General features: G+C 33.4%; 3 protein-coding genes across 7 annotated transcripts in view; 2 read left to right on the forward strand and 1 right to left on the reverse strand.

The window, feature by feature from the left end:
- LOC123532681 (general transcription factor 3C polypeptide 4-like) overlaps positions 1-10,506 on the reverse strand; it is a 106,128-nt gene extending 95,622 nt beyond the window's left edge. For all 5 annotated transcript variants that reach the window (XR_008365983.1, XM_053517081.1, XM_053517080.1 and 2 more), the window contains exons 1-2: positions 10,348-10,506; positions 1,038-1,176 (exon numbers count right to left, since the gene is read on the reverse strand). Coding sequence is in view for 4 of the 5 variants with exons in the window: in XM_053517081.1 (XP_053373056.1) it covers positions 1,038-1,176; positions 10,348-10,455 (247 nt within the window). In the remaining variant the exon portion in view is untranslated. The remainder of the gene's footprint in view (positions 1-1,037; positions 1,177-10,347) is intronic.
- Positions 10,507-10,560: 54 nt separating this feature from the next.
- LOC123532680 (uncharacterized) lies at positions 10,561-16,607 on the forward strand. Its single transcript, XM_045314209.2, has 5 exons — positions 10,561-10,635; positions 12,662-12,762; positions 14,196-14,361; positions 15,612-15,700; positions 16,533-16,607. The coding sequence occupies exons 1-5, from the start codon at positions 10,596-10,598 to the stop codon at positions 16,605-16,607; spliced, it is 471 nt and encodes a 156-aa protein (XP_045170144.2). The 5' UTR covers positions 10,561-10,595.
- Positions 16,608-21,062: 4,455 nt separating this feature from the next.
- On the forward strand, positions 21,063-24,020 carry LOC128546736 (histidine protein methyltransferase 1 homolog). Its single transcript, XM_053518017.1, has 5 exons — positions 21,063-21,119; positions 21,166-21,299; positions 21,751-21,849; positions 23,079-23,194; positions 23,980-24,020. The coding sequence occupies exons 1-5, from the start codon at positions 21,063-21,065 to the stop codon at positions 24,018-24,020; spliced, it is 447 nt and encodes a 148-aa protein (XP_053373992.1).
- The last annotated feature ends 2,741 nt before the right edge of the window (positions 24,021-26,761 follow it).

The raw sequence follows: 26,761 nt of genomic DNA on the forward strand, positions 1-26,761 counted from the left end.
ACAAAACAAAAATTTATGTAAATATTCTCATACTGTTTCCTTAAAACAATTAATTATAAGCTATATGCACATTAAAACAGCAAGTGATATCTCCTATTATGATAATTTGATATACTTTCATCATTTGTATGATCAATACTGAGTGGAACAAAAAACACTTAATGACAATGTAAATTTCATTGTAACATAAATTTCATAGTTACAGTAATGTAGATTTCAATGAGTGTACAACTAAACATTCATAAGTTAAAGACATCATGATCTAATATAGAAAACAAATTTACTTTCATTTTATGTGTTTTAAACGGTTTTATATTTTAAACCATTTTGTCACAACATCATGCCACCATCATGACCTCACATTTCCATTTATTGATAATTCATATCCTTTCACATTTAGTTGTAGTTCTGTTACAGTGGAGTGGAAATACATATATATTGTTTTCTAAACTCAAAACAGCTTTACCTCATATTAGGCGTAAAAAAATTGTTTCCGATGCTAAAAAGATTTAGAGTACCAGTAGGTAGGTCAGTAATTATTTTATATTGAATTTTTTTTCATTAAGTGCGACTTTTCAGAAATTATTTTCATGTCAAAAAATGAGTACAAATAAGGGGGATATGGCTTTAGAACATCAATAAGTTGATTTCTAACATCAATGACCATGTGTTTAAAGCATAAAAAGTGCAGTTTTGAAACTTTTTGTTAAAAAGTTGAAAAAAAAATTCTCCAAGACCAGAAAAACATTAAGGGTTGAGCCAAAAATTTAGGGTAGGCCGGGATACTGGAAACAAACAGTTTTTTTTACACCTTAACAATGTTACACCTTGACTTTCAGTTTATCAAATATGTAGAACTACCTTAATGGACACACTCCAAGAGCCCTTCAGGAAAGCCTCAGGAAAATGCTACTTCCAAATTTTTTTTATTTATTAATGGAGTGAACAAAACCCAAGTCAGTCTGCAATTATATTTGTTGTCTTGATACAACAAATTAAACAAAAAAAATAAAATAATGAGGTTGTGATAATTTTACCTCTTGAAAGATTCTTGATCAGGAACTGGTGCTGTTTGTCTGTAAACTGTGGTATATCCAAGATGTCTGTGCTAACAGGAAAGCTTGTCTGATGGCATTTTATTTTACTGTCTATATTATTGACTCCACAGTTCAAATACTGAAATACATTTACCATAAATATAATAAATTTTATGATCACTTACAGGAATAGCATGAAAACTGGATGCTCATCTATATAAATCAGGGTGGCCAACCAATGTGACTTATCGATATCGTACACACTGGGGAAATTACTTGATTTATGTAACATTTTGTTTGTATATTACCTTGTTACTTGATAGATCTAAATAAAATAAAAAGCATCAAAGAAGGAAAAACCAGTGTTGCCCTCTGCATAAAATGTCTGCAAGACTTAATACTGTTTTCAAACATTTCTCCTAAATTCCAAACTTGTGTATGTTATGTATACATCTGGTCTGTGAAAAATATTTGGGCAAAGAGTTTGAGAAAACTATCAAGAATTTCTGTCAGAGGCTTTGTGTTGAGGAATTTAAACACCATTTTTTGTCATTGATACTTCTTATTTTATTAAAATCTGTCATGAAATAAAGAAAATAAAAGCAACAAGGAGCTGCGTTCAATAAACGCTTGATGCCCCCAGTGGCATCCTTGTCGATAGATTTTGCACCTAAGTCCAAAACGAGGTCAAGGTCAAACTGAGGTCAGGTGATGTTTGAAGATGAGGAATGGTCACAGTTTACATCTGTATTAGTATCAATTCATTCTTGTAAGGGGTACTGATGCTAGGCAAAACGGTCCCATTTGGTTAACCAAGAGATGGCCCATATAAAGCAACCTAAGTCCAAAATGAGGTCAAGGTCAAACTGAGGTCAGGTGATGTCTGAAGATGAGGAATTGTCACAGGTTACATCTGCATTAGTATCAAGTCATTCTAGTAAGGGGTATTGATGCTAGACGGAACGGTCCCATTTGGTTAACCTCGGACGGACGAACGGACAGGACAATCACTATATGCCTCCAGCATCAGTAGATGCTGGGGGCATAAAAATGTTACTTGAATCAAGCAATTTTCACATTGTGTACGATATCGAAGTCATGTGGGTTGGCCACCCTATAAATAAACAAGAGGGCCATGATGGTCCTATATACCGCTCACCAGAGTTGATCTGGCCTACTAACCTAGTTTTTGACCCCACATGACAAAGAGTCAAACTTGATCTAATGATCATCAAGACAAACATTCTGACTAAATTTCATAAAGATTTGGTTACAACTGTGGCCTCTAGAGTGTTCACAAGCTTTTCCTTTGATTTGACCGGGTGACCTAGTTTTTGACCCCACATGACCTAGATTTGAACTTGACCTATAGATTATCAAAACAAACATTCTGACTAATTCTCATGACTTTCAAACTTAAATTGTGGTCTCTAGTGTTGAAAAGATTTTCCTTTGATCTGGCCTAGTGACCTAGTTTTTGACCCCACATGACCCAGATTCATTCTTGACCTAGAAATGATTAATACAAACATTCTGACCCAGTTTTATAAATATTGAGTTACAACTGTGGCCTCTAAAGTGTTTGCAAGCTTTTCCTTTGATTTGACCAGGTGACCTAGTTTTTGATCCCACATGACCCAGATTCAAACCTGACCTAGAAATCATCAAGACAAACTTTCTGACTACGTTTCATAAATATTGGGTCACAACTGTGGCCAAAGCTTTTCCTTTGATTTGACCGGGTGACCTAATTTTTGACCCAACATGACCCAGTTTCGAATTTGACCTAGAGATCATCAAGACTAACATTCTGACCAAGTTTCATAAAGATTGGGTCACAAATGTGGTCTCTAGTGTGTTCACAAGCTTTTCCATTGATCTACCTACTGACCTTGTTTTTGACCCTACATGACCCGGATTCAAACTTGACCTAGAGATCATCAAGACTAATATTCTGACCAGGTTTCATAAATATTGGGTCACAAATGCGGTCTCTAGAGTGTTCACAAGCTTTTCCTTTGAGTTGACCTACTGACCTAGTTTTTGATCCCACATGACCCAGTTTCAATCTTGATCTAGAAATCATCAAGACAAACTTTCTGACTAAGTTTCATAAACATTGGGTCACAACTGTGATCTGTAGAGTGTTCACAAGCTATTCCATTGATCTGATCTTGACCTAGTTTTTGACCCCACATGACCCAGTTTCAAACTTGACCTAGAGATCATCAAGAATAACATTCTGACCAAGTTTCATAAAGATTGGATCACAAATGTGGCCTCTAGAGTGTTCACAAGGCAAATGTTGATGGACGACGCACACCGGACACTGGACAATGACTGGTCACAATAGCTCACCTTGAGCACTTTGTGCTCTGGCCCCGTGTTCACAAAACATTTTCAGTCTCAGCTGAGTTTGATAGTGAAACTTAATTTCTCATTTATATCAAAATAGCATGTTTAACACAAAATTCTAAGTTAATAAGCATTTTAATGTGATTATTCGGTATTGATGGTCAGTCTCATTTGGAATTTAAGCTTGAAGTTTTAGTAAAACTGATATTAAAATTTCAAACTCAAACTCAGCTGAGATCGAAAAATGTTTTGTGAACACGGGGCCTGTTGAGCTAATAACCAGATTTCAAACCATACACAGTTAAACCTGTACTAAAGACCATCTCTGAATAAATTTCACTGCTACGAAACCGGCTAATACAATGAAAACTATTTTCTTTTCCTATCAAGAGTAAATATACCTGTGTTGAAAGACCACCTATAGAGACAGAACCTCACTATTTCCAAAATATAGATATGAAGTTAAAAAAGCTTTGAAATACATACTGTGATACACATATATGCCCAAATATTTAACTGATAATATCTTTTATAACTAGTGGGCCATGATGGCCTTAGATTGCTAACCTGAGTTTCAGAGCTTAAACAGGCTAGAGAGTGTGCAACTTTGGAAGAGGACATGCATTTATGATAATATGCTCCAGGTATCTAAAGTTCCAGAGACAGCAGAAGTTGATTACATTAATTAGTGTGAAAGATGACAAACAATTCAAACACTATAATGCTTTTTGGGGAATTGGGTTGGGAAAATGCACACAGACCACTCAAGCAGGCTGAGGGTGTTGTCTGGAAGAGAACCTTACAATGATGCTAGTAACAGACCAAGTTTGGTGAAGATCCCTCAAGTTATTCAAGAGATAAAGTAAAAGAAATTTCTGTAGTATTTACTTCTGGTGGTCCCTAGAAGGGGCCAGGTGCTCCAATCTGAACAAGTTTGGGAGCAGACCTTACAATCATGCAACTACCAAGTTTAATTAAGACCCATCAAGCACTTCATGAGAAGAAGTTGTTTTTTACAGCAGCGTTCGACACTAACTTTTTTGCCAGGTATCTCGAAGGAATACCTGCTGGGAAATTTAGGAATCCCTGCTGAAAATTAGGAGTCCCTGATAACAAAATGTGGTTAGAACATGAAAAAACTAAAATCTAACAAACACAACTGTTTACAGTACTACATGTATTTTATTTTCACTTTATTTCCATTTTACATCAATGACAACAATAGCTTGTATGACTTTTGCTGTAAAAGAATAATGTCATTTCTGCCCAAGTCCTCTTCCCCCTCATCTTCACTACCATCGCACTCCTCTGCGATTTGTTGTAGTTCATCTAAATGTATGCCGCCTAGTTCATTCCCCCTTATAACCCCCTTATTTGTAATCATTTTTTTGACATAAAAAAAAAATTCCAAAAAGTCTCCCTTAAATAAAAAAAAAAATTCAAAAAAAAAAAAAAATGTTCCGACCTACCTACCCTAATTTTTTTAGCATGTTACCAGATACAAAGATTTTTTAGGCCTTATTAATGCAACTCCAACATACTTTATCTAAAACTAGTACATTGGTCATAACAGATTTTCTTAAACATTTCATATTTTAGTTGTTTTATTTTGCACATTGCCTAAAAGTGGGTGGGGTTTAGTGTTTGCATGCTTTTATTATCAGCAAATTCTTCTAAATAAGAGCTGCTTTGGCAACAGTGATCATATTTTTCGTAAATGCAGACGTTTTATTGGCTTTTTATTTTAGTTTGTACTAGAAAAATCTTGTAAGAAATGATAAAAATGTTCGAAAATGTCGGTCTAGAAAACGAGTAACGAAAAACAAAAGTAACAGTTAAAGTTCTTGAAAAGATAACTGTTTTAACTTTATTTTCTCATCATACCACGTATAATTTCTGCTTATTTAATTTGTTTTGCCCAAACAAAGCCTCGGCAATGATAATAAATTTGTTATAGACCGTAACGGCCGACCGGCTCATGTAATCGTATCGAGCACACAAAATAATGGTACAAACACGATAATCTAAGGCTGCATTGTTTATCAATTAACTTGTAAACATTGATCAATAAACACCTTTGATAATGACAAGGCATATTGTACTAAATACAAACCGCGAGATAAGCACGTATCATTTGGCGCGTGGCGTGACTGACATCTGTCGGTAGTTAATTAACATACGACGCTCCGCCTACTGCCATATTTCCGCTTGTGCCGGCGAACAATATTGAAATTCACTGGGATTTTGATTGACAGGGGGCAGAACTATCGAACTTGGAACGCATCTAAGGAAATTTCCGCGAGTCAAGACGACGCGCGTGCCGTAATTTATGCGGGTAAAATACGAGTTTTTCTCGATTTTCGCGGGTCAAAACCCGGGACCTCGGGTCAACTGAAGCAAAAGACCGATGTTTGAGCGAACAAGACTGGGGAATTTCATTTTTTTTAGAATCATATTTTATCTGAAAATCAAGAGTCCCGACGGAACACCGAAATTGTGAACTTTAGGATCCCTTGCGGATTTTTGGTGTCCTCGGGATCCCGGGACACCGTTAGTGTCGAACGCTGTACAGGGGTGTAAAATTCCACTCGCCCGCTCGCATTGGCGAGTTAAAGTCTGAGTAGGACGAGTGGACCTCGCTGTATACTCGACCGATCGGGCGAGTGGTTTTTTACGTTCTTACTTTACCAAAGTTCAGAAATTACATCTCCAAAACGTCAACAGACTTTGAGATGGTTCAGTCGCTACCTGGATTGACGGAATTTAGCCGCGAATCGTAAAGATATCAAAGCACCATGCCGGTAATTTTCCATTCCACAAGCACGTGCGACCTATCGTAATATCTAATTTACATCGACACGTACACAAAAAACGTGCGTAGTGCATTCATTTTTTAACATTTTCGCTTCAATTTTTCAACACCCCTTGAAAAATAATACAATTTGAATTCTATAATAATTTTAAAATGATATCGACAGAAATGTAGGCAAAATTCTATAAAAACGGTCGAATTTTCGACTTTTGACCAGAAAGTAAAAAAAAAAAAAACAATTTAAAAGTTTTTCTTGTCAAATAATAATGTAAATTCCTTGAGGGCAAACAGGTCACAGAGGTAGGATATCCACTACTATCGTTTGAGACATTTACCTTTTATACGGGATATAGCACATTTGCTTTTGATAACAAATTAAAGAAGAAACTTTTTATTGATTTCTATTTTTCAGCAATTTTAAGAACCGAGGCGGTACAATCTGACAGTGATGTGTCACATGGCGCGAAAACATGACGTAATGCCATGACAATCTCGAGCAAAAATACCGTTCAAATGTCAAGATACCTACACACTTCTTTTAGCTCTTTGAGGGGGTGTAAATTGATTATGATAATGAAAACAAGGTCAATTACTTAGTTTATCAACTGAATAATTACCGATAATCGTAAACGTTTTTTTTTTCTCTCTTTCAACACGGGTGGATGGATGATGATTATTGTGTCCAATTTTTTTAGACACTTTTCAAAATAAATATTTTTCGGGAAATAATACTATTGTACATAATACAGTTACTCCTTTCATAAAAGTGACAGTATTAAAAGTGTCAGTTATAAGGGGGAGTGGCTGTTCACTAAGGGCGAGTATTTTTTACACCCCCGATTTTAGTTATTTCTTTTCTAAGCTCTAGTGGCTCTTAAAAGGGGACAAGCATCCTATCTGAACAAAACTGGAAGAGGAATTTTTAACAATTCTACAGACAAAGTTTGATGAAGATCCATCAAGCAGTTCATGAGAAAATTTCATTTCAAGGTATTTCTATTTTTAGCTAGTGGCCCCTAAAAGGGACCAAGCACCCCCATTTGAAAATAATTTGGAGAGGAAATTACAATGATGATACAGACGTAGTTTGATGAAGATCCATCCAGGGGATCTTAAGAAGAAGTCATTTATATTTAGCTCTAGTGGCCCCTAAAAACGTTGAAGTGCTAACCTTTGAAAACAAGAGGGCCATGATGGCCCTAATTGTGTATTGCAGAATGTGAAATTTGCAAACGATCATAAAGTATGGTCGACTGAAAATGCGTTGAGGATAAATGACCTGTTATTTGCCTAGTTTGCGAGCAGTATTACCTTAGGTGCTTAAGGTACAGGTCTGTAATTTTGCCTGCTACTGTTTGTTACTTTCTTAAGCCAAAACAGTACAGCTGACAGAACGGTTACCGATTACGCAACACGAAGAAGTGTAAAATGTGTGTAAGCTTTAGGGTGTGTTATTTAAAACACTGACAAACTTGTGTTTTGATGTTTATTCACATAAACATTACCTGAATGGAAGGAGAAAATGAATATTCTTTCCAGGTATCTTAAAATTTCACTAATATCTTTATTTTTTTAATAGTTAAAATGCCATTTAGCTGCGTAGAATCATCGCGGAAGGTCCACCACAGTAAAGGTCCTTCCTATGTTGTATGTGGAGAAGAGATATCGACCTGTGCAAAAATTATCACAATCAATTATTTCTCCCAGAAATCTGAAATTCCAAGCTAATGGTTTCATGTATCAAACTAAATCCCTATTAGCTAATTACACACTGTGCCTGATGTAATTTATCGTTCTGTCTATAAAAGTTTAACAAGGTCATGCACTGATGACATTCTGCAAACAGATGTGTGTATTGTGCTATTTTTAGGTTGTGTTAATTGGCGAGTGGCGGTGTTTACATTAATATGATAAAGATGGAAGATTAAGGTGAAAAAGATATCTAAGGATACATTTGAATAGATAAAAGAGCTGGTCTTTACTGTCCAGAGTGATGGCAATCATTACCACTGATGGCAGAAATAAGTAAGAAAACAACTCGAGATAGGTTTAAACATAATTTAACAGCTATGATTTTGTATTTTATTTTTATGAATGAAAAGCACTTTTCAATATAAATTTAAAATGGTGAAATAGGTTTATTTCCAATCTCTGTTAGCTATACTGCTCATGTGCTAAAAGTCTAGGAATGTTAAAAAGACCTGCAGATTATTCACATAAAAGAGTTGTGACAGTAAATTTCATCCAATTCCTCTGCTTATTAAATGACAATCAAATGATAATAATTAAATAAATTTAAATCAATACTTTTTGTGTAATCTTTACCGTGTTTACCATACTGGATTTCTATAACGAAGTTTTGGATATTACCATTAACTGTTAAAAGGGGTGCTTACCAAAAAGATACTGACTGAATGGTGAACAGTACTGTACAGATCGTGATCTGACTGCACAGATGATCTACACTGGTCGCAAAGGCAGAATCAGTTGTGTTTAGTATGAATGATAAGGGTTAAAATGTTTTAAAATGCAACTTAAGCCCCAAATCAGTTAATCAAGTCAGAAAGGAAAATTAATTAGATCTAATCTGTTTTACAGTTTTATATTCGACTAAAAATTACCTAAAAAATGCTGGTCAATAAAATCTCCTTGATTTTCATCATATACCTCCCTGATTTTCAAATGAAATCTCCTGGAAAATTGTCCATGGAACCTGGAACAACTGATACGGGGACTGGAAACTGGCATTTATCTTATCTTATGCTGTCGTCCAATCGAAGCGTATGCCGTAGATTATTCTGCTATTACTCAAACACTTACGCCTTACAGTTTAACTCATCCTTTCAGTGAAAATCTGGGAAAACATTTGTTGAATTTTTTGTTGAAAACAAAAGTTCTGCCATGAAATTATTGCCTGCATCTGTTTTTAAATAGAAAATATCTACATTAATGTTACTTTTCGCCCTGTGAAAATGGCTAAATCTAGTCTTGTCTTACCCAGAGAGAAATATGTCGTTTCTTACATGATATTTGCCTTGTTGATTCAGAGTATTTAGAACAAAAAAAATAGGACATATTTTAATGAAAATAGCGAGTCAAAACTGTAATCTGTTGCCTGAAAATATTTGTTTATGATATTGCTCTGTTCTTCACCATTTAAATACGTGTTAAACCTAGATGATTTTCTGCAGTTTTATCTTAAAGTTCGGAAAACTAAATGTAACTTCTTTGTCGGCCTTTTTTAAAAAGAAATTTTATTTCAATTTAAATACATTGTATTTTTCAGACATCAGTTTTAAGATTAAATTTATTAAACTAATTTTTGCAGTTTAAACAACAATTTCGTTTGAAACATTCCCTACGTTCAAGAAGAATGTTTGTTTCTGTATGTAGAAATCTGACATTATAAACAATAATTATAAATATGGCTCTACAAGATTAAGAAAAGTGTCAGCTTTCTGTTATTTTCCAATTTTTTTATTCAAATCCAACAAAAATCGGCCCTTAGATAAAGGTTTGAAGTTACGTGGTAAAATACTTCTTCAGGGAAGTGAGCTCGAGTTAATTCATAATAATTAAGCATATCACCACATGCAGTCGCATGCTGTTTTTGCTTCAGAATCCCTTTAGATCAATCTCTGATCATCTAATTATCGCCACTTAACATGTGACTGGTAAACCCTTTGAACAATAAGTGTTATAGCTCCATGATTAACATGAGGTAATATGCTAATTACACGCTAATCGATAGTGGTGAAAACAAAATATCGGTCGCTAACGACTGGTCGATATTTACAGGTATGGACGACAGCATAATACAGATAAATGTATTGATTTATACGGAGTTTCTACTCCCCGTATTAGACCTTCCTGATGGAACTTGACATGTATGTTTAATGCTTGAAAGAAGTCAGCTCATACATTTTATGATCGACACTTTTGAAAAATTCGTTTTAAAGGGCTTAGACAGTTTGCAAAGGCAGAAGAATGGGATATGGAACTCACTAAATTATTAAAGCAATAACATAACGCATGCAGCATGGCATAATCATCAGAAAATCAAATAAAGACATATAAAGATATGCTAATTTATCTATTCAAAAGGAATTACAAAATATTTAATCAATAGTTCAGTAAGTTTACCAGAATTTTAATTGCTGTATCCGTACAAAAGCATATTCTGTTGTCATGCGACCATGAAATAGCTTGATTACAAGAAATTTTATTTGCAAATTCATAAATAGCCGCCATATTTGTCTCTCTACCGGCAGCCGTTTCTTAACTCAACGCTGATTGGATCAGATACAACCAATATTTACCATTGACGAATCAAATTGTTCAATACAAATGCTTATAAAACCGGAACCACGTGTTTTTTGTTTATTACGAAAATGTCATTTACATTTAACTTTCCAAACCCTGTAGATAATGGTAAAAAAAATCACATTATATTACAGTAAATATTTTTTTAAGTAACCTAAGGATACATACAGTATATAATTTTGTATGTCACAGCATGACATCTTAATGAGTTCAGAATAAAGGCTAATGCATTATGCAGTGTAAGAAGCAGAATTAGGGTGCATGAATGTGTTTCTTTTATCTCAAAGAGAAAAGTAAAGCCTAAATGGGGGAGATGTATAGTGAAAGTAGGTTGATAGGCCACTTCCAACAGCCTTACCGTTTGTTGAACGAGGACAGTGAATAGAAACCCACATATTTTATTTAAATTTAAAGGCGCTCTGATTTATCAAATGATAATTTTCTTCGAGTATGTCACAGATATAAAGAGTTAGGTCCATGTTTCGGAGAAGAAAGTTTTACTGGAACATCCAGCAACATTAAAAATCATTGACAAATAAATATTCCCCAAAATGTTACTTAGACAAAGAAAAACGACAAACTCTAGTGAAACATGCATGTGCGCAACGCTTTCCAATTACAAATTGGCGTTTACTTTCACCTCCGCTTGTTGCTATGCAACGCGATGCGCTGAAGTGCCCTGATATCTGACCTAATCAACAAAAATTGAAACTTTAACCAACCGATTTCTTAAGCAAGCACTGAAATGAACAATTTATGAGCACAATCCATGTCTAAAATTTAAATCTAAAGAATGCGTTAAGTTTATTATTTAATTCTTAAGCCAGAATTTGATAAAAGCTAGCTTTCATTACAGGGGACAAAGTGCTAATTACTTACCATGAACAATTTATTGAACAGGCAAGCCTGTTTTTCTCAGGTTTAAAGTATAATAAATACTTCTGTTTCATATCACTTGCATTTGTATTTTAAACGACAAAAAAACCCCCCCAAAATACCCTGAAAGCAAACTTTTGAAATCATCCCATTTTTTTTGAAAAATAAATAATAGTCTCCTCTCTGTATACCATTCTCAGTATTTATATTGATTACTGGGCCTCTAGACAGCCCTATATGGGTACCTGACCCCTATCCACTGCCTATTGGGTATGACATATATTATGATTCTGATATTTTATAGTTGGAGGAAAGAGACCATTCAAAAATTATAATGCTGTCGTAAACATCCTGTCAAAGGAAATAGTAACAGACCTGTCTAACTATAGCTTTATGGTGTGGCATATATATCATGTATATAGTAGCATATAAATGCCATACCATAAGGCACAGGACCTGGTGCCAGACAAATTTTTCCACCCTGTATCATCTTCTAATTATCTATAATGGAAAAATTTCATCCAGCACCTGTACGTACGTGCCATAAGGCTAAAGTTAAATGGGGCCTGTGAGCTAGGGTGTTAAATTAGAGCAATTAAAAAGCAAGGTGACATTCATTCTAACAAAATCTTGCCCCATTTGGTTCAATAGGGAGAGAAGAGATCTATAATGGATTGTGGGATCTGAGTTTGATCTCTTGGAAGGACATTTGTTTCTTTGAATATATTATATCTTATTTTGACAGTATTGTTTATCTTCCACTTGTGATTCATGTGATGAAGTTGATCGTTACTTGTGGAGAACAGATTAGTACTGGTATAGAAACCAGGATTGAAAAATGGAACTACATGTAAACCCAGAACGGAGATTGTTAGGCTTTCGAGGGATGTATATTAATATTTGTATCAATTGACTATCTTTCATTCTAGATGAAGTTTCTCTCCTGATCATTGACCACATTGCTGTGTGATATACATGTATTTCGTGATGCAATACTATCAGTACTACCTTATTCGGTAATTTTTTTAATTCTTCACTAAATTGTGATTATTCTGAAAATGTACTGGAAGGGTTTTATCTGCTTTGTGAAAAGCAGCAGCAGAAGAGGTTTTGTATGGGAGAGGTTTTGTCCAGGAGTGGTTTTGTCTGGCTCACTGTGTATGGGGAAAGAGAGTTTAATCTTTGGAATTGGATGATGGTCTGTATGCTGGCCATTACATCTATATAAAACTTTAACATGAGCTTTAATATTTTGCAGATCAGACAGGTGTGAACGAACAACATGGGGCAGAAATTCAGGATGGGGGAACTGAACATGTTGAAACATTCAGAGAAATACTTCCGTCTGATATAGAGCAGGTTGATGTTAATTTAATATGGTATCTATACATGTATTATGTATATAGTTGTGGTGTAACAATAAGAGCTAGCTGTCAGCAGACAGCAATGCTGGCTTATTAATAATATCAGCCTTGTCAGTAAAGAAAGTGTACGTGAATGAATATAACCAAAACTGATGAAAGTGATATAATTTTGTTAAAATGCAAAATAGAGTCACGAAATCTGATCACCACAATGAACAGGTGTGAAAGGGGTAAAATCTGAGATACCTGCTTACTTAATGATATGAAAACTTTACCAGAAACTGTTAAGTAAAAAAGTGGGCATAATTTTGTAAAAATCATGAAAAGTAGAATAGAATAGAATGTATGGAACCTGTGCAGTGCATGTCAGATCAACACAGTAAAACAAAGGTGTAAAGTCTGAATACATTCCCATTAGAGGGTACTGAGTAGCTAGTACTGACTTACAGGCTAATATACAAACTTAACCAAAATTGTTAAGTGGAAAAGGGGCATAATTTTGTAAAAAAAGAAAGAAACAGAGTTATGGAAACAATGCACTGTGTGTCTGTTCATCACAGTGAATAACTTAGTGTCCAAAGTTTCCACAAGCGGTTACTAAGATACCAAGAAATAATTTAACAATTGGGAAGCCAATGTTACTGTAGATATAGTACAAATGGGTGAATGAAATGGTTAGGTAAATCATAAATGTTAATTATTATTAAAGGATTTCAAGATCAGTTTGCTTAATTTATAAAACAAAAATTCATAAAATAATCTGTTATTATCACATGTTTGATGTCGCAGGAGTGTAATAATTAGCCATTACATAAAAATGATAATACACTATAGTGTAATAAAGCTTTGACGTCAACGTCATTTATAGTATAGGAGACGTTGGTGAAATTTACTTATTTTTATAGTAAAAGAAAGTAGAATTTTTGATATTTCGAACATGTGATAAAAAGAATATTACATTTGTGACTTTCCACATTGCATTTATTAAACTTGTTGAATAAAATTGATAAAATGCTCGGCAGAGCCTCGCATTTTGTTATTTTATTCAACTCGTTTAATAAATTCGATATGAAAAGACGCTCATGTTATATCCTCTATGTTATATCCTCTATTTGATGATGATGGTATCAGGTGCATTACAAAGTGCCATGGTGTGAAAAATGTTTGTGCCACAAGATCCAAGTTACAAATGAATATATAGCCATAAAATTCTTTTTCTTGTTGTGCATTTTTTCCTATGGGTATAAACTGTCCTTTCTATCTCTTTGTAAATGTGACAAGTCTAGTTACAAAATGTAATAAAAATCTAATATGTGGCATTCTTGTATACACTGTTTACGTTAAAAGAAATAATGTCAACATTCTTACAATGTTCTTCTAGTTTGATGAGCAAACTTTATTTATTTTCTTCAATTTTTTTGGTTTTAGGTTGCAGATATACCCCAACAGTCTTATCAGTTGTCAGAGAGTGTGTGTATACAGTGTGTAGATAGTCAGGCAGTAGAAAGAAGACTTTGTGACATAAAAGGATCTTCATGTGGGGTTACTGCAGCAGCTAAACAACATTCAGATCTCATACCCAATGTTTATGAAGGTGTGTATGTAACAGTGTTAGTGTTGCAAGGTTTGTCAAAAACAACTACCAATGAACAAGTTCAATCTTGTATATATGCTCCATAAACTCCAGTGTGACACACTTCAGCACAGACGCAATATGTCCAAAGTAACCATATTGTTCAAAATTAGGCATAATCATGTCGACATTATTCCTGATCCTCCTCTATGTCAATCAAGATCAACCAGAATCCACAACCAACAGTACAACCAATTCTCCTGTAGCAAATCTGCCTATCAACACAGCTTCTTCCCAGCCACTGTTGTCCTTTGGAACCGCCTGCCTCAATGTGCCATAAATCAGCCTTCGCCAGAGGGTTTTAAGGCTAGTCTAGAAAATATCAACACGTTCTTAATGTCAGTCTTTGTTTTATCAGTTTTTTAAAACTATGTACAAAGAGAGACTTATAGTCTTTTAGATGTAAATAGTACCAGTAGTCCTTTGCGGCTGCACATATACAGTATTTTTATTAAATGGCGAGTATACTCTTAGAGTGAGGCGATTACTGAAGATGATGATGATGATGAGTACCTATGTCTGTTCTCAAACATTGTTGATGGATGCAAGCATATAAGACTTTCCAGTTTCCACTATTTCTCCCAAACTGTCATATACATAAAAAAAGACTGACTAGTGTTGTTTTTAGAAATAATCTATGACAAACAGTGATTTTTCATTGAATAAAATCATTGTTTGGAGTTTAGATGATAAGGAACTATTTGCATATAAACCACAAGCAATTATTTTATTCAAGAGCAAGTCACTGAGATATATTATTCTGATTCTAACATGTTACATCCTAGATGACATTTATCAAATATTTGCCTGTTGGTTTCTTCTCACGCCAGCTGTTATGCTGTTTGATGCTTTAACGTAATATCTGTGGTGTCAGGAAAATGAATTGTTGCATAATAACACACAATTTTCAGCCTTTTTTTTGTAAATGTATATTAGTATAAGAAAACAAATTGGATTGTATTAAAATTAAATGTAGACCTTCACAAATTTAAAAAAGGGCATATCTAACAAAGATATGAGTATTATAAGTATAAAAAGGAAATATCGAGCAAAGATATAGTGTAAATAAGGGCATATCAGACTGTGTAATTTTTTAATTTAGGAATTTTGAATTATTTTTTTTAAATTGGTTGTAGATATCTTACATAAAATGTATTATTGAAAAAGATATATTAATAAATCATCTCAATTTGTATCGTATAATTATCTAGGTGGATTAAAGGTTTGGGAATGTGCAGTAGACCTTGCAAAATATCTCCAGAAATGTGACATAAAGTTCCACAACAAAAAGGTGCTTGAGGTAAGAAAATAAACGCAGTTAAATACATGCTCAGATTTTGTACTATTAATATGCAAGTGAAGAAATTTTTGAAAGAACGTTAACTTGGATAGATTGACTAAAATCTTGTATAAATAACTTGTGTTCTGAACATATAGTACATTTCCTTATTGATTACAATGCTCAAGTTATACATAAAAATGAAGTATACCTGCTAGAGAAACTATATATATATGTCTTTCATTTTGCTAAAGGTATGATATGGTTATCCTTTAGCCTAATGGCAGCAAGTGATTCTGCTCTTGCTACCAGTGCAGACCAAGATCAGCCTGTACATCTGTGCAGGCTGATCATGGTCTGCACTATTCACTATTCAGTCAGTAAATTTTTAGTGAACACTCTTTTTGAATAATAAGTGGTACTGCCCAAACTGAATGACGGAGCAGTCCATTTTAGAAATTTAGCAGGGTAAAGGTTAGCTTAAGCTGACTTCTAAATTATTGCAAAAATTAGGTGTTGGACCCCTAATGACAAGTGGTAAATTAATTGTTCCATTTTGGCATTCCAGTATTTACAGAAAGCAAAAATTACTCATTCTTATACTGTATTCTCTGTGCACTGTTTCAGTATTCTTCAGAATTTACAGAAAGCCAGGTACAATAAGAGCTAATTTATGTCTGAAATATGCTGCATTTCCGAATGGGAGTATGTTAGTCAAGTGTCTCGGCAGATCCTTTACAAGAAGTAATAATGCCGAAAATAACATATATTATACTTTGTACATACAGAAATTTAGTTTAATGTCATCAACACTGTCATACATAATTATCATATAATATTTGTTTTATATCAGCTTGGGTGTGGTGCCGGATTACCAGCTATTTTAGCAATGTTGAATGGTGCTTCCTGTGTTCATTTTCAAGACTAACGGGTGAAACACAATATAGGGAGCATTTAGAATATCGCATTGTTATACATGGTTTTCAAAAATTTCCTAACCCTTTAGTGCAATTTAACATTTACACTTCGTAACACTAAATATGAAGAAGTTCTGTGCCAAATTTTATTGATCTAGCTCAAATAGTTTTCAAGCAGTGGCAAAAAACGCATCTAGAAAAAGTCATTTTTGAAGCGTTATGTTGTTGCACTTAGAATTTTCCATATTTTTCAAATAAAATAATGGTATGATATTATATATTTCTATGTAAATGTGTGTTATCAGCATAAAGACAATTTTTTAAAGATTATTTTGGTGTTTGATTTATCATGATCGGATGAAAATTGTTGAAGCTGTCGAGAAAAATGTGAAATGGGTAAGATGTTATGCAGTTTTTCACTGAAATTCCTTCCTTTTGTTATAATGATTAATTGCAATGTTAACATTATTTTTTCTTTAATATTTTGGTCCAGAATCATTTCTCTGTTGTAATAGTACTTAAAGAAAAAAAATCAAAATCATGTATTTCTGAAATTTATTTGTATGAATTTTTAAAATTGAAAATCAGGTTTTTATGAAAATATGTAGAGTCCATAACCAATTGTATTTTATAGATTTGTAAGATATTATGAGAGTCTTTATTGATTTTTTCTTATCAAATTTAACTGTTGACATTAAATTTTTATGCTATTTCCTTTATTGTTAACTACATTTTTGCTGTAGCACCACTAATATGGTTACGGACACTACAAAAACACTGTAGTGTCCGTAACCTGTCTTTCAATGGTGTAAATAAACATTTTTTAAAATTTTGTTTATAGCTATTTTTATGAAAGTAATAACTGATTTCACAAGTTAATTAATCAACTTTATTTTTCATCAACTTGTTGATGTTGCAACCACATTGGAAAACCCTTATTGCAGCATCTTTATATACAGCATCATTTTCTGTTGCTGCAGCATGAAATTGAAAGATGTAATAGCAAACATTGAAGCGATGAGAGATAAAGAATCACTACTTTTTTTCAATTTGGAAGGTTCACTGATGACAAATTTAGTAAAGTCTATTAATGATTTCACTACAAAAGGTAAATTTTGTCTATTTAATAATGCTACTTGAAACTGTAGTGTCCGTAACCAGAGCTGAAAAAATTAAAACTTGCATCTTTTTACAGAAAAATGAAAAATTATCATTTCAAAGTTTATTAATATTGAGAAAAAAAATTATGTATTTGTTGACAAATATTTTCAGTTATAAAAATATAGATACAGTTCAAAAGTGCTAAAAATCACGTTTATCATCTAAATAGCACAGATTTATATTAAAAATCTAAAGATGTGATAATGATAATTAACAGTTATTCACTTAAACAAATTTCTTCAGGAGCATCATTGTTAAGATAATTCAAATTCATGCAGCTTACAATAATGTTTCTTTTCAAAATGTTTCAGAGGGGCGGTGTTATCTGGTTACGGACACTACAGAAATTAAAACAATGTAAAAAAATAACCAGTATTACTGAAATTTCTGTTTAAATTATTATACATCTTACAGTTCAAGTGAATAAATCTTTACAAGTATTTATGATTAAAAGTAATATCTAAAAACTTGCAAATGAAAGCAAAATCTCTTCAAGAAGTACTAAGTACAAACCATGTGATGACAGGTACATGTATATTCATTTAGATGATATTTTATATTTTTGTGATGGGCATATAGTGTTGCTGCTCTATGTATGTACGTCCGTCAGTGCGTTCAAAGTCTTGTGTGTCCAACTCCTACCGCCATTAAATTGCTCTGCTTCAAACTTTCATAGATGAACAACCTTGATGTGTAGATAACCATAAAAGAAGGAATTTCTCAGTGACTATTTTAACCACAGTTATGATACTATGATATTTTTATATAGAAATATAGAATATATCTAGAAAAATCTTGTGTGTCCAACTCCTCCCACACTATTAGCCTGATTGGATTCAAACTGTTCACAGAAGAACAAGCTCAAGATGTGTATATTACAATAAAGCGACAATTTTTTTCTGTGACTATTTTACTACAGTTATGGCCCTTTGATAATGTCTGTTTTATCATAAGGAATATAGATAAACATTTTTATGTGTCCAACTCCTCCAACACTAGTAGCCTGATTTGTTTCAGACTTTCACAGATGAACAAGCTTGATGTTCAGATGACCGTAAAGGGAGAAATTCTTTCTGTGACTGTTTTTGCTTTAGTTATGGCCCTTTGATAGTTCTTGCTATATGAAATATAGTATGATAGGGGAAATTCCTGTCAACGATTCCCACACTTTTAGCCTGATTTGCTTCAAACTTTAACAGATGAACAAGCTTTATGTGCAGATGAAGGGAAGGAATCTTCTCTGAGTATACTTTTACTGGCGGCAGTTATGATCATTTTTTGCTTTCTAGAGAATGGGCAATGGCATGTGTATGTGTGCACATCTGTGTCGTATGGTTATAATATCTAGTTTTATATTGCAATTTAATTGCTTTATAATAAAGTAGAAGTATGTCTGATTTCATTGTGCATTTGTGGTTCAGATATAGAGTTTTGATCTGATGAGCCACCTGCAGTGCTGAAACTTAAAAGGCACAAAAATACTGAATACGTTAGAAGAGGTTAAGTGGTAAGAAAGGCAGAAACTCAATCCAGGCCAATGTGAAAATTAAAAGAAAAATGAGAGAGAAAGAAAGAAGGATTGTAGAATGAGACAGCGACAAGAAGTAGAGAAGAGTAACTCAAAACTAGATTAGTTAAGAAAGCAGAACTAATATCAAAATCACATGATGAAGGAAAAAGAGTGGAAAGAAATTTATGTGTCCGCACAAACAGGATCTGTCATAGGAGATAAGAGACAATGTTGTTGCATTTATAGATGAATCTACTATGACTGATAATAGGGCTACATTTTCAACACCAAGACATCTGAAAATTTGAAGAAAAAAAAGTTACAAAAAGATTATAGATATGTGTACTTTCGTTAGATAATTCATATTGTAGTGTCCATAACCATAAACTTAATTTCTTTTTTCTGGTTAGTGACATTCTTGAGTAAAAAAGTGTAAGTGTTAGTTGTGTGATATGAATACAAAGTATTGATAATAATGTATCACTTAGAGAACTTAATATTGCTTGTTAAGTTACAAGATTTCATGAAAACAGTTTTCAGATTTTGTTGTTCTGTTTTCTTTTTCATTGGTTTTAATTTGGCAAGTTGTATATTTTTGTTTGAAGAATATCAAATTTAAATACACTTTCCATTCAGATATCATTTTAACACTATACCAAATAATTCATGAGTGGATTTAATGTTTTTAACATAATCTAATGCAAAACCATTCTTGAGGCTTTTTGTAGTGTCCGTAACCAATTACTGGTATCCATCAATATTTAGGATTTTTTGAAAATTATTCACTTTCCCTTTTAATCTAAGTCATTTTGTTTCAACAAAGACAGAATTTATGTTGATTTTTCATTAAGTTTTCATCAGTAAAACTGAAATTGAAGATGTCAGATGATTTGAAATATACATGTTTTTTAGAAACAAAGTAATATCCAACAATATGTTTCTTTTTTTGGTATCTATACCTTTTCCAGTCCTATTTTTGCCTTGCATTATGTATTTCCATGTGTTTGTCCTACAAAACAGTAAAAATAGTTCAAGTTTATCATAAATTTGAAGCTTTATTTTACAAAATGTACCACTTGTAGTGTCCGTAACCAGCAAAAATATGCATTTTATCAGCCTTTAAAAATTACATTTCCGATACAAATACCAGCAAACCACTTAAGTTGCTTATACTTCAAGCACTCTACTATGTAGAAAAATACTTTTTTTGCCAAAATTAAGAACTTATTTTTTCACCTCCAAGTGCAACACTACTGTTCCCTATATTGTGTTTCACCCGTATGTAAGTATTACGCTTTATATGATTACAATTGAACATATAAAACATTTGCTTTGGATCGAGAAATGTACTGTCTTTCTTTTGCAGAGTAATATCTCTATTGCAGAGTCCATGCATATATATCATTCCGCAAATCTTATAGTCTTTATCTGTTAGCACTAATAGAATCTCTTTTCTTTAAGGACAGTAGAACTTATAGTCTTTACTGTTAAATCATTTAATTTCGTGGGCATGAAATTTCGTGGTTTTGTTCAAAACTGCAATTTCGTGGGAATTTGAATTCGTGGATTTCAAATTTTGAACATAAAATGAATGGAAATTTTGCTTGTTGGGATTAAATTTCGTGGACTGACTCCACCATGAAATCCACGAAAATTAGTCCCCCACGAATATTAATGATTTCACAGTATCTGTTAGCACTAATAGAATCTCTTTTTTTTTTAAGGACTGTAGAACTGTATAATGTGTCATTTTGTTAGATATTAAATATTGTACAAAATGTATACAAACACCAAGATGGCAGCAAAAATGCTGAGTATAGGAAGAAAGTTGAACTATGTTTTCAAGTCCATGGTATATCTGTTCTGTTTTTTATAAGCATTTTTTGTGTCTCTTACAGAATTATGAGGTTATAGAAAACTACACCATACCAAATGTGATGTTGAACTTAACAGATGAGTGCACATGTACTTGCAGATACTTTTCTGGAGACTGGGATAGGTTTAGGGAACATATGTCTAATCAAAACATACAGTAATATTGTAGTTTTACTTATTTCATACAGTAAATGAGAAGTTAATTGCACACAATAATTAAAAATTGTAATATTGTTTTAGACTAAACTTTTCAAAATAAATGTGATCTTTTCATGCCAGTATGTATAGGTTAAATCTACTATGGCAAATTTACTTTAATGGTTTATTGGGTATCTTAAACTCTGTCTGAAAAAAAACATCTTCCACCTCTGACTTATGTTGGGAAGTTAGCAGTTTCATTCAAAAGACAAGTTTAATTAAGCACTGGTGCTGACCAGTCCAGGAACACAAGATAATTGGTTGCTGGTGGGGATCCCTAAGTTAGAGAAATTTTATTGTTCCAGCACTTTAAGGCAAGTAATGTCCAGAAATGCAAAAAGCATTGTAGTTTTAACCTATTAACACAGTAGCTCCTATTGTAATACTTATTGTGACATGTTGCTTTTCAGGTACAATACCATATTATCAGCTGAAACCATTTATAAACCAGAGAATTACAAGAAACTAACAGCTATTTTTGAAAACTTCCTTTCTCCAGATGGTGAGATGTATCCTTTATTAACCAACTCGTATATAGTGAACATTTTTATATGTTTGGAACGATTTGCCATATCTTTTTAGAGAACTTTGCTTTTCTAGATATCAAAATTCTTACGTTTTGAACAATTTTCTTTTCATTTTGGTCACTTAAGTTGCTGGTAAGAGAAACAGGCAAATCAAATTCCGAAAACTGCAATATTCGTAGAACATAGACAAAATGCAAGTTTCCACAAGATCACAGTCAAATCTGATAAATTAGTCAAAATTCCTTTATTGAACAACAGTCATAGCTGTTACCTGAGCAGTCTTTATGAAAGTTGCACTGAATGAACATAGTCACAAGTTCATAACGGCATAACAGAGGTCTACCATGGTTCCCAGGTTTGGTTTTACCTTTGGTAACTTTCTCTGATTTTGGTAGTTTGTTGACATTAGAAGTGAAAAGTTGCAGCAATTCATATTGCTATGCTGTGTGTGGTGTGGTTTGGTTTGTCATGTGTGGTTTGCCACATGTGACTCTGGTAGTGTTTGATATGATCAGTGAGTCGATATACTTTATTTAAGAAGTAATTTATAGCAAAACCATGTCTTAACACTATTTATACATGATGGGCGGTTATACACCGGGTGTAATAATGTCATAAGGGCACAGCCAGAGTGAAATTATTTTGTATGACGTATAACCGCAGATTATAAAAATAGTGTTCAAACACAGTTTTGCTGTAAATTATTTTGATTCTAATATATCTTTTGTTGTAAAATTCAGAACTGTTTATTGATGCATGTGTGGCTACAAATGGTAGGTTGTCTCGCTCCTTTATTTATACACACCAGGACTGGAAATGGTAATACATCTTGCGGAAAAGTTCCATTTGGGTGCAAATGATGGCATATTATACTTAACAGTGAATAACCAACTCAGTGTGTTTGTAAAGTAATTAAGACAGTCATGGGGTGTGACATTTTGTTTTAAACATGTTTTTAAGTAAAATATTTTTATCAAATTTGAAAGTGCTATTTCTCGATGAGTACGTGGCACAAAATATCACATCATGTCAGCATAGTATTCTTTTGATGACAAAAGCATTGTTAGTCTTATTGGAATTTGGTATAACATGATAAAGTAATTTATTTTAAAATGCTGTTCTTGTAAATATACACTAAAACAGAAATTTTGAGTTTAATTACACAGTCTTTACAGTTGTGTGTTGTACAATAAATCTTAACTCTGCTACAGTTATATAGCAGCCAAGTCCAACTATTTTGGAGTAGGAGGAGGTACAAGAGACTTTGAAAGTTTTGTTCATGAATTGGGAGGATTTACTATAGAAACATGTTGTACAATAGAAGCAGGTAAATCACATTTCATTTTATTCTTTTGAGGTTGCCGATTATTGCAACAGTCCTGTTTTACTGTCATTTTACCAGTGTATTTTTAGCCAGTGCTTTAGCAACTGGCTATAGCTTTAAATCAACTACCAAGTTTCAACCTCGCATTGTTTAAGTTTTCCTTCTATTTCTATGTGACCGCATCACACAAATATTCTGGACATGTAAACAATTAGTCCGATATTTTTTTTTATAATCTTGGTATTGTGTGAGTGTGTGAGCATCTAAGGAAGACTGTTTTAGCAGCAACGGAGTCTAGAATAATTATGAACTTTATATTCACATTCGAAATATTCGGAATCACCCTGCTCACTCTGTCTTTTGTATCAGTTTTTCTACATGAACCCACTCTTATGTATACCTAAAATTCTACTCATGCAACACACATAAAATAAAATTCTGCGCACTTTGATTGGTTAACAGCATGGAGAGACGGTGTTTTGATTGGTTAACAGCATAAAGTGGCGCCATATTCTAGGAAAGTCAAAGTTAACCCTACCCTAACCCTAACTCTAAACCTGAAATATCACTCAGTAAGCACTGGATATCAGCCCTTTCAGGGCTTTGATTATATATGTATTCTCCTATGAAAATAACCTGTTATGTATCATTTTATTCAAATATTTATGCATTGTCATTTATATGCTTGCTAATATCATGTGCTTTGTTAGAACTTACATTTAAAAAGAAAGCCATGCTAAAATGTTATATTCCTTATACTTGAACAAAAGTATTGTTGTTTTTTTCAGGGGTTCCAAGGGAGATAATGAAATTGACAAGGATGAAATGATGTTGCAATTTTATGAATGGAAACAAACTCTGTATTTCATCAAAGCAAAGAGAACTGCGAGCAAAAAAAATCCAAATCTATGACCAGTTACCTCCCTTGACTGTCATGAAAGAGTTGTATAGCTGTAGGCGCTGTGCCTGTGTGAAAAGAGATGTGATATGTGACTGTACCATAAACCTTAAGAACACATTGTCTTATTTGTAATCTGGCCTTCATATATAGACATCTCTCAGTCTCATAAAGGGACAACGATCCCTGACAACCTGAACAATTCATTTAAAAGTCATCTATCTGTTGATTATAATTTACACAGAAAGAGTTTACAAATTGGACCATAAAGAAGTGTTGTGACAGTTTGAAATATTTCAGAAAATGGCTGATCATTGGAGCAGCCATTTTAATATAGAAATTACAGACATACAGGTGAATTAGTTATTCTTCAAGTATCTATTAGATAAAGGAATTGCTATGGATTCTTGTAAATTCTTAAAAATATCACTTACAAAATTGGTCAGAAAGATAACCATGCCACCAGCATTCCCTTTTTTCTTTAATTTGTTGGTCATCAACATCTTTCTACATAGTTTTCGCAGGTGGTTATAGGAACTAATAAAGTTTTGAAAATAATTTTATTACTTATTTGATAAAATATGTATGTCTGTATGTAGCTCTATATGTGTTTTTTATAACCAAACTTAGATATTCTGAAATTTTCAATTGAACATGTGAATGCAACAACAACAAAAGTCAGACGTCCATGTTTTATGACCAAAGATGTCTGACATTCAACATGGATTACATGCATTACATAATGCAGTTCAGAAGCATTTTAGGCCTAAAAAATGTTCGTTTCCGATATCCCGACCTACCCTAAAAAATTGCCGCGACCCTACTTGTTTTTATGGCATTAGAAAAATCGATATTGTCGCTATTTTTTTTTATACTTTTCAAGGGAAGTGCTCTTTCTTCATTGTAGAAAAAAATCCAAAAAATAATCCTACCTACCTACCCTATTTTTGGGGGGCATGTTACCGGAAACAAACAAATTGTTTTAGGCCTTACAAAAAAATTCTGTAACTGTTTATGAATTTCGAGCAGATATCAATGTTTTCAAGTACCCCAGCCGTCTGCAGTAACATTGTGAATACATAGTTCTTTTGCGAATCCCCTATGAATGCTTTTTTTTCTTGTTTCTGACTTAGAGATACACGTGTTCAGTCCCTATTTACTCATATGCGGGCGTTTGTTTTAGAAATATGTATGTATAAATTTGGTTAGATATTCTATAATGTTTTGAATTTTGACATCTATGTTCTTAATTTTGACATCCCAACGCTTTTTGTTACTAAACGTAGCTAACCAGTCCTTGCCAGAAATCTTAAAATATTTTTTTCTGATATTTAAAGCAAACATTTACGCTATAGTAGATATAGAACAATACAGCATATGGTACACAGTAGCGGTCACAATACAGATAAAACGTTGGATTTACTTCAGAATTCCAGATGTAATATCTCAAAAATGTGCCATGATATTTTTAGGACTTTTATTTCACACCAAAAAGTTTGTTTGAATTAGTGCAACCCCAAAAGTTAAACTGACCAGCCAAATTTGTATAATGAAAAGGTTAATATTGGGCTTGGTTGTGCATTCTAGACATAATGGCACACCTTGTTTCAAAATGGCTCTAGGACTTAAGCCCTCGGCAATTAAGACACTAGGTCCATTTTGACAAGAAGGCACAACCAAGCTGTATATTAACCCAATAATCACGTTGAAAGATTTTTGTCGCTTCCTGATATATTATACAATTAATAAACGTTCTTTGGCGGAATCGCCCGTGTAATGTATAAATTATAATCTTAAACAAGAGTGATAACAAGCTTTTCATCTAATTTGAGCATGTGACCTAGTTTTTGACCCCACATGAGGCTAGTTTCAAAGCTGGCCTGGGAATTATCAAGATAAATATTCTGACCAAGTTTCATGAAGATAGGGTCATAAATATGACATCAAGAGTGTTTACAAGCTTTCCCTTGTGATTTGAGTGGTGACCTAGCTTTTGACCTCACACGACCCAGTTTCGGGCTTGGCCATTGAATCATCAAGATAAACATTCTTACCAAGTTTTATGAAGATATGGTCATAAATGCGGCCTCAAGAGTGTTATCAAGCTTTTCCTTTGATTTGACCAGGTGACCTAGTTTTTGATCCCATATGACCCAGTTTTGAACTTGGCATAGGAATCATCAAGATAAACATTCTGACTAAGTTTCATGAAGATGGAATTATAAATGTGGCTTCTGGGGTGTTAACAAGCTTTTCCTTTGATTTGACCTGGTGACTTAGTTTTTGACCCTATATGACCCAGTTGCGAACTTGGCCTGAAGATCACCAAGATAAGCACTCTGTGCAAGTCTGTATCAAATCAAAGCATAAATGAAACCTCTATATGGCTGAAAGGGCCAAAATAGAAATTTTGCCCCTTTTAGGGACAGTAAGTGAGTAACTCTAGAACCCATTATGGAATTTAGCCGGTTTTCGAAAGGAACCGAGATCTTATTGTGACTTAAGTTGTGTGCAAGTATGGTTACAATCAAATATAAAATGTCACTTCTATCGTGTTCACAAGGTAAAAATTAACTATTTTTGGCTCTTTCAGGGGTCAATTAGGGGCCATAACTAGAAACCTATGTATGACTGGATCTGACGGATTCATCATGGGATCCAAGATTATTGTT

This window comes from Mercenaria mercenaria, chromosome 11 (genome assembly GCF_021730395.1).
Source record: "Mercenaria mercenaria strain notata chromosome 11, MADL_Memer_1, whole genome shotgun sequence".
Lineage (NCBI taxonomy): Eukaryota > Metazoa > Mollusca > Bivalvia > Venerida > Veneridae > Mercenaria > Mercenaria mercenaria.

Excerpts from the sequence above, each read along its gene's own strand:
- LOC123532680 (XM_045314209.2), top strand. The coding sequence starts at position 10,596 with ATGTCATTTACATTTAACTTTCCAAACCCTGTAGATAATG. Across the intron at positions 10,636-12,661 it reads TCCAAACCCTGTAGATAATG|ATCAGACAGGTGTGAACGAA; the intron begins GTAAAAAAAATC and ends AATATTTTGCAG. Across the intron at positions 15,701-16,532 it reads ACAACAAAAAGGTGCTTGAG|CTTGGGTGTGGTGCCGGATT; the intron begins GTAAGAAAATAA and ends GTTTTATATCAG.
- LOC128546736 (XM_053518017.1), top strand. The coding sequence starts at position 21,063 with ATGGCAGCAAAAATGCTGAGTATAGGAAGAAAGTTGAACTATGTTTTC. Across the intron at positions 21,850-23,078 it reads CTTTCTCCAGATGGTGAGAT|TTATATAGCAGCCAAGTCCA; the intron begins GTATCCTTTATT and ends ACTCTGCTACAG. Across the intron at positions 23,195-23,979 it reads ATGTTGTACAATAGAAGCAG|GGGTTCCAAGGGAGATAATG; the intron begins GTAAATCACATT and ends TGTTTTTTTCAG.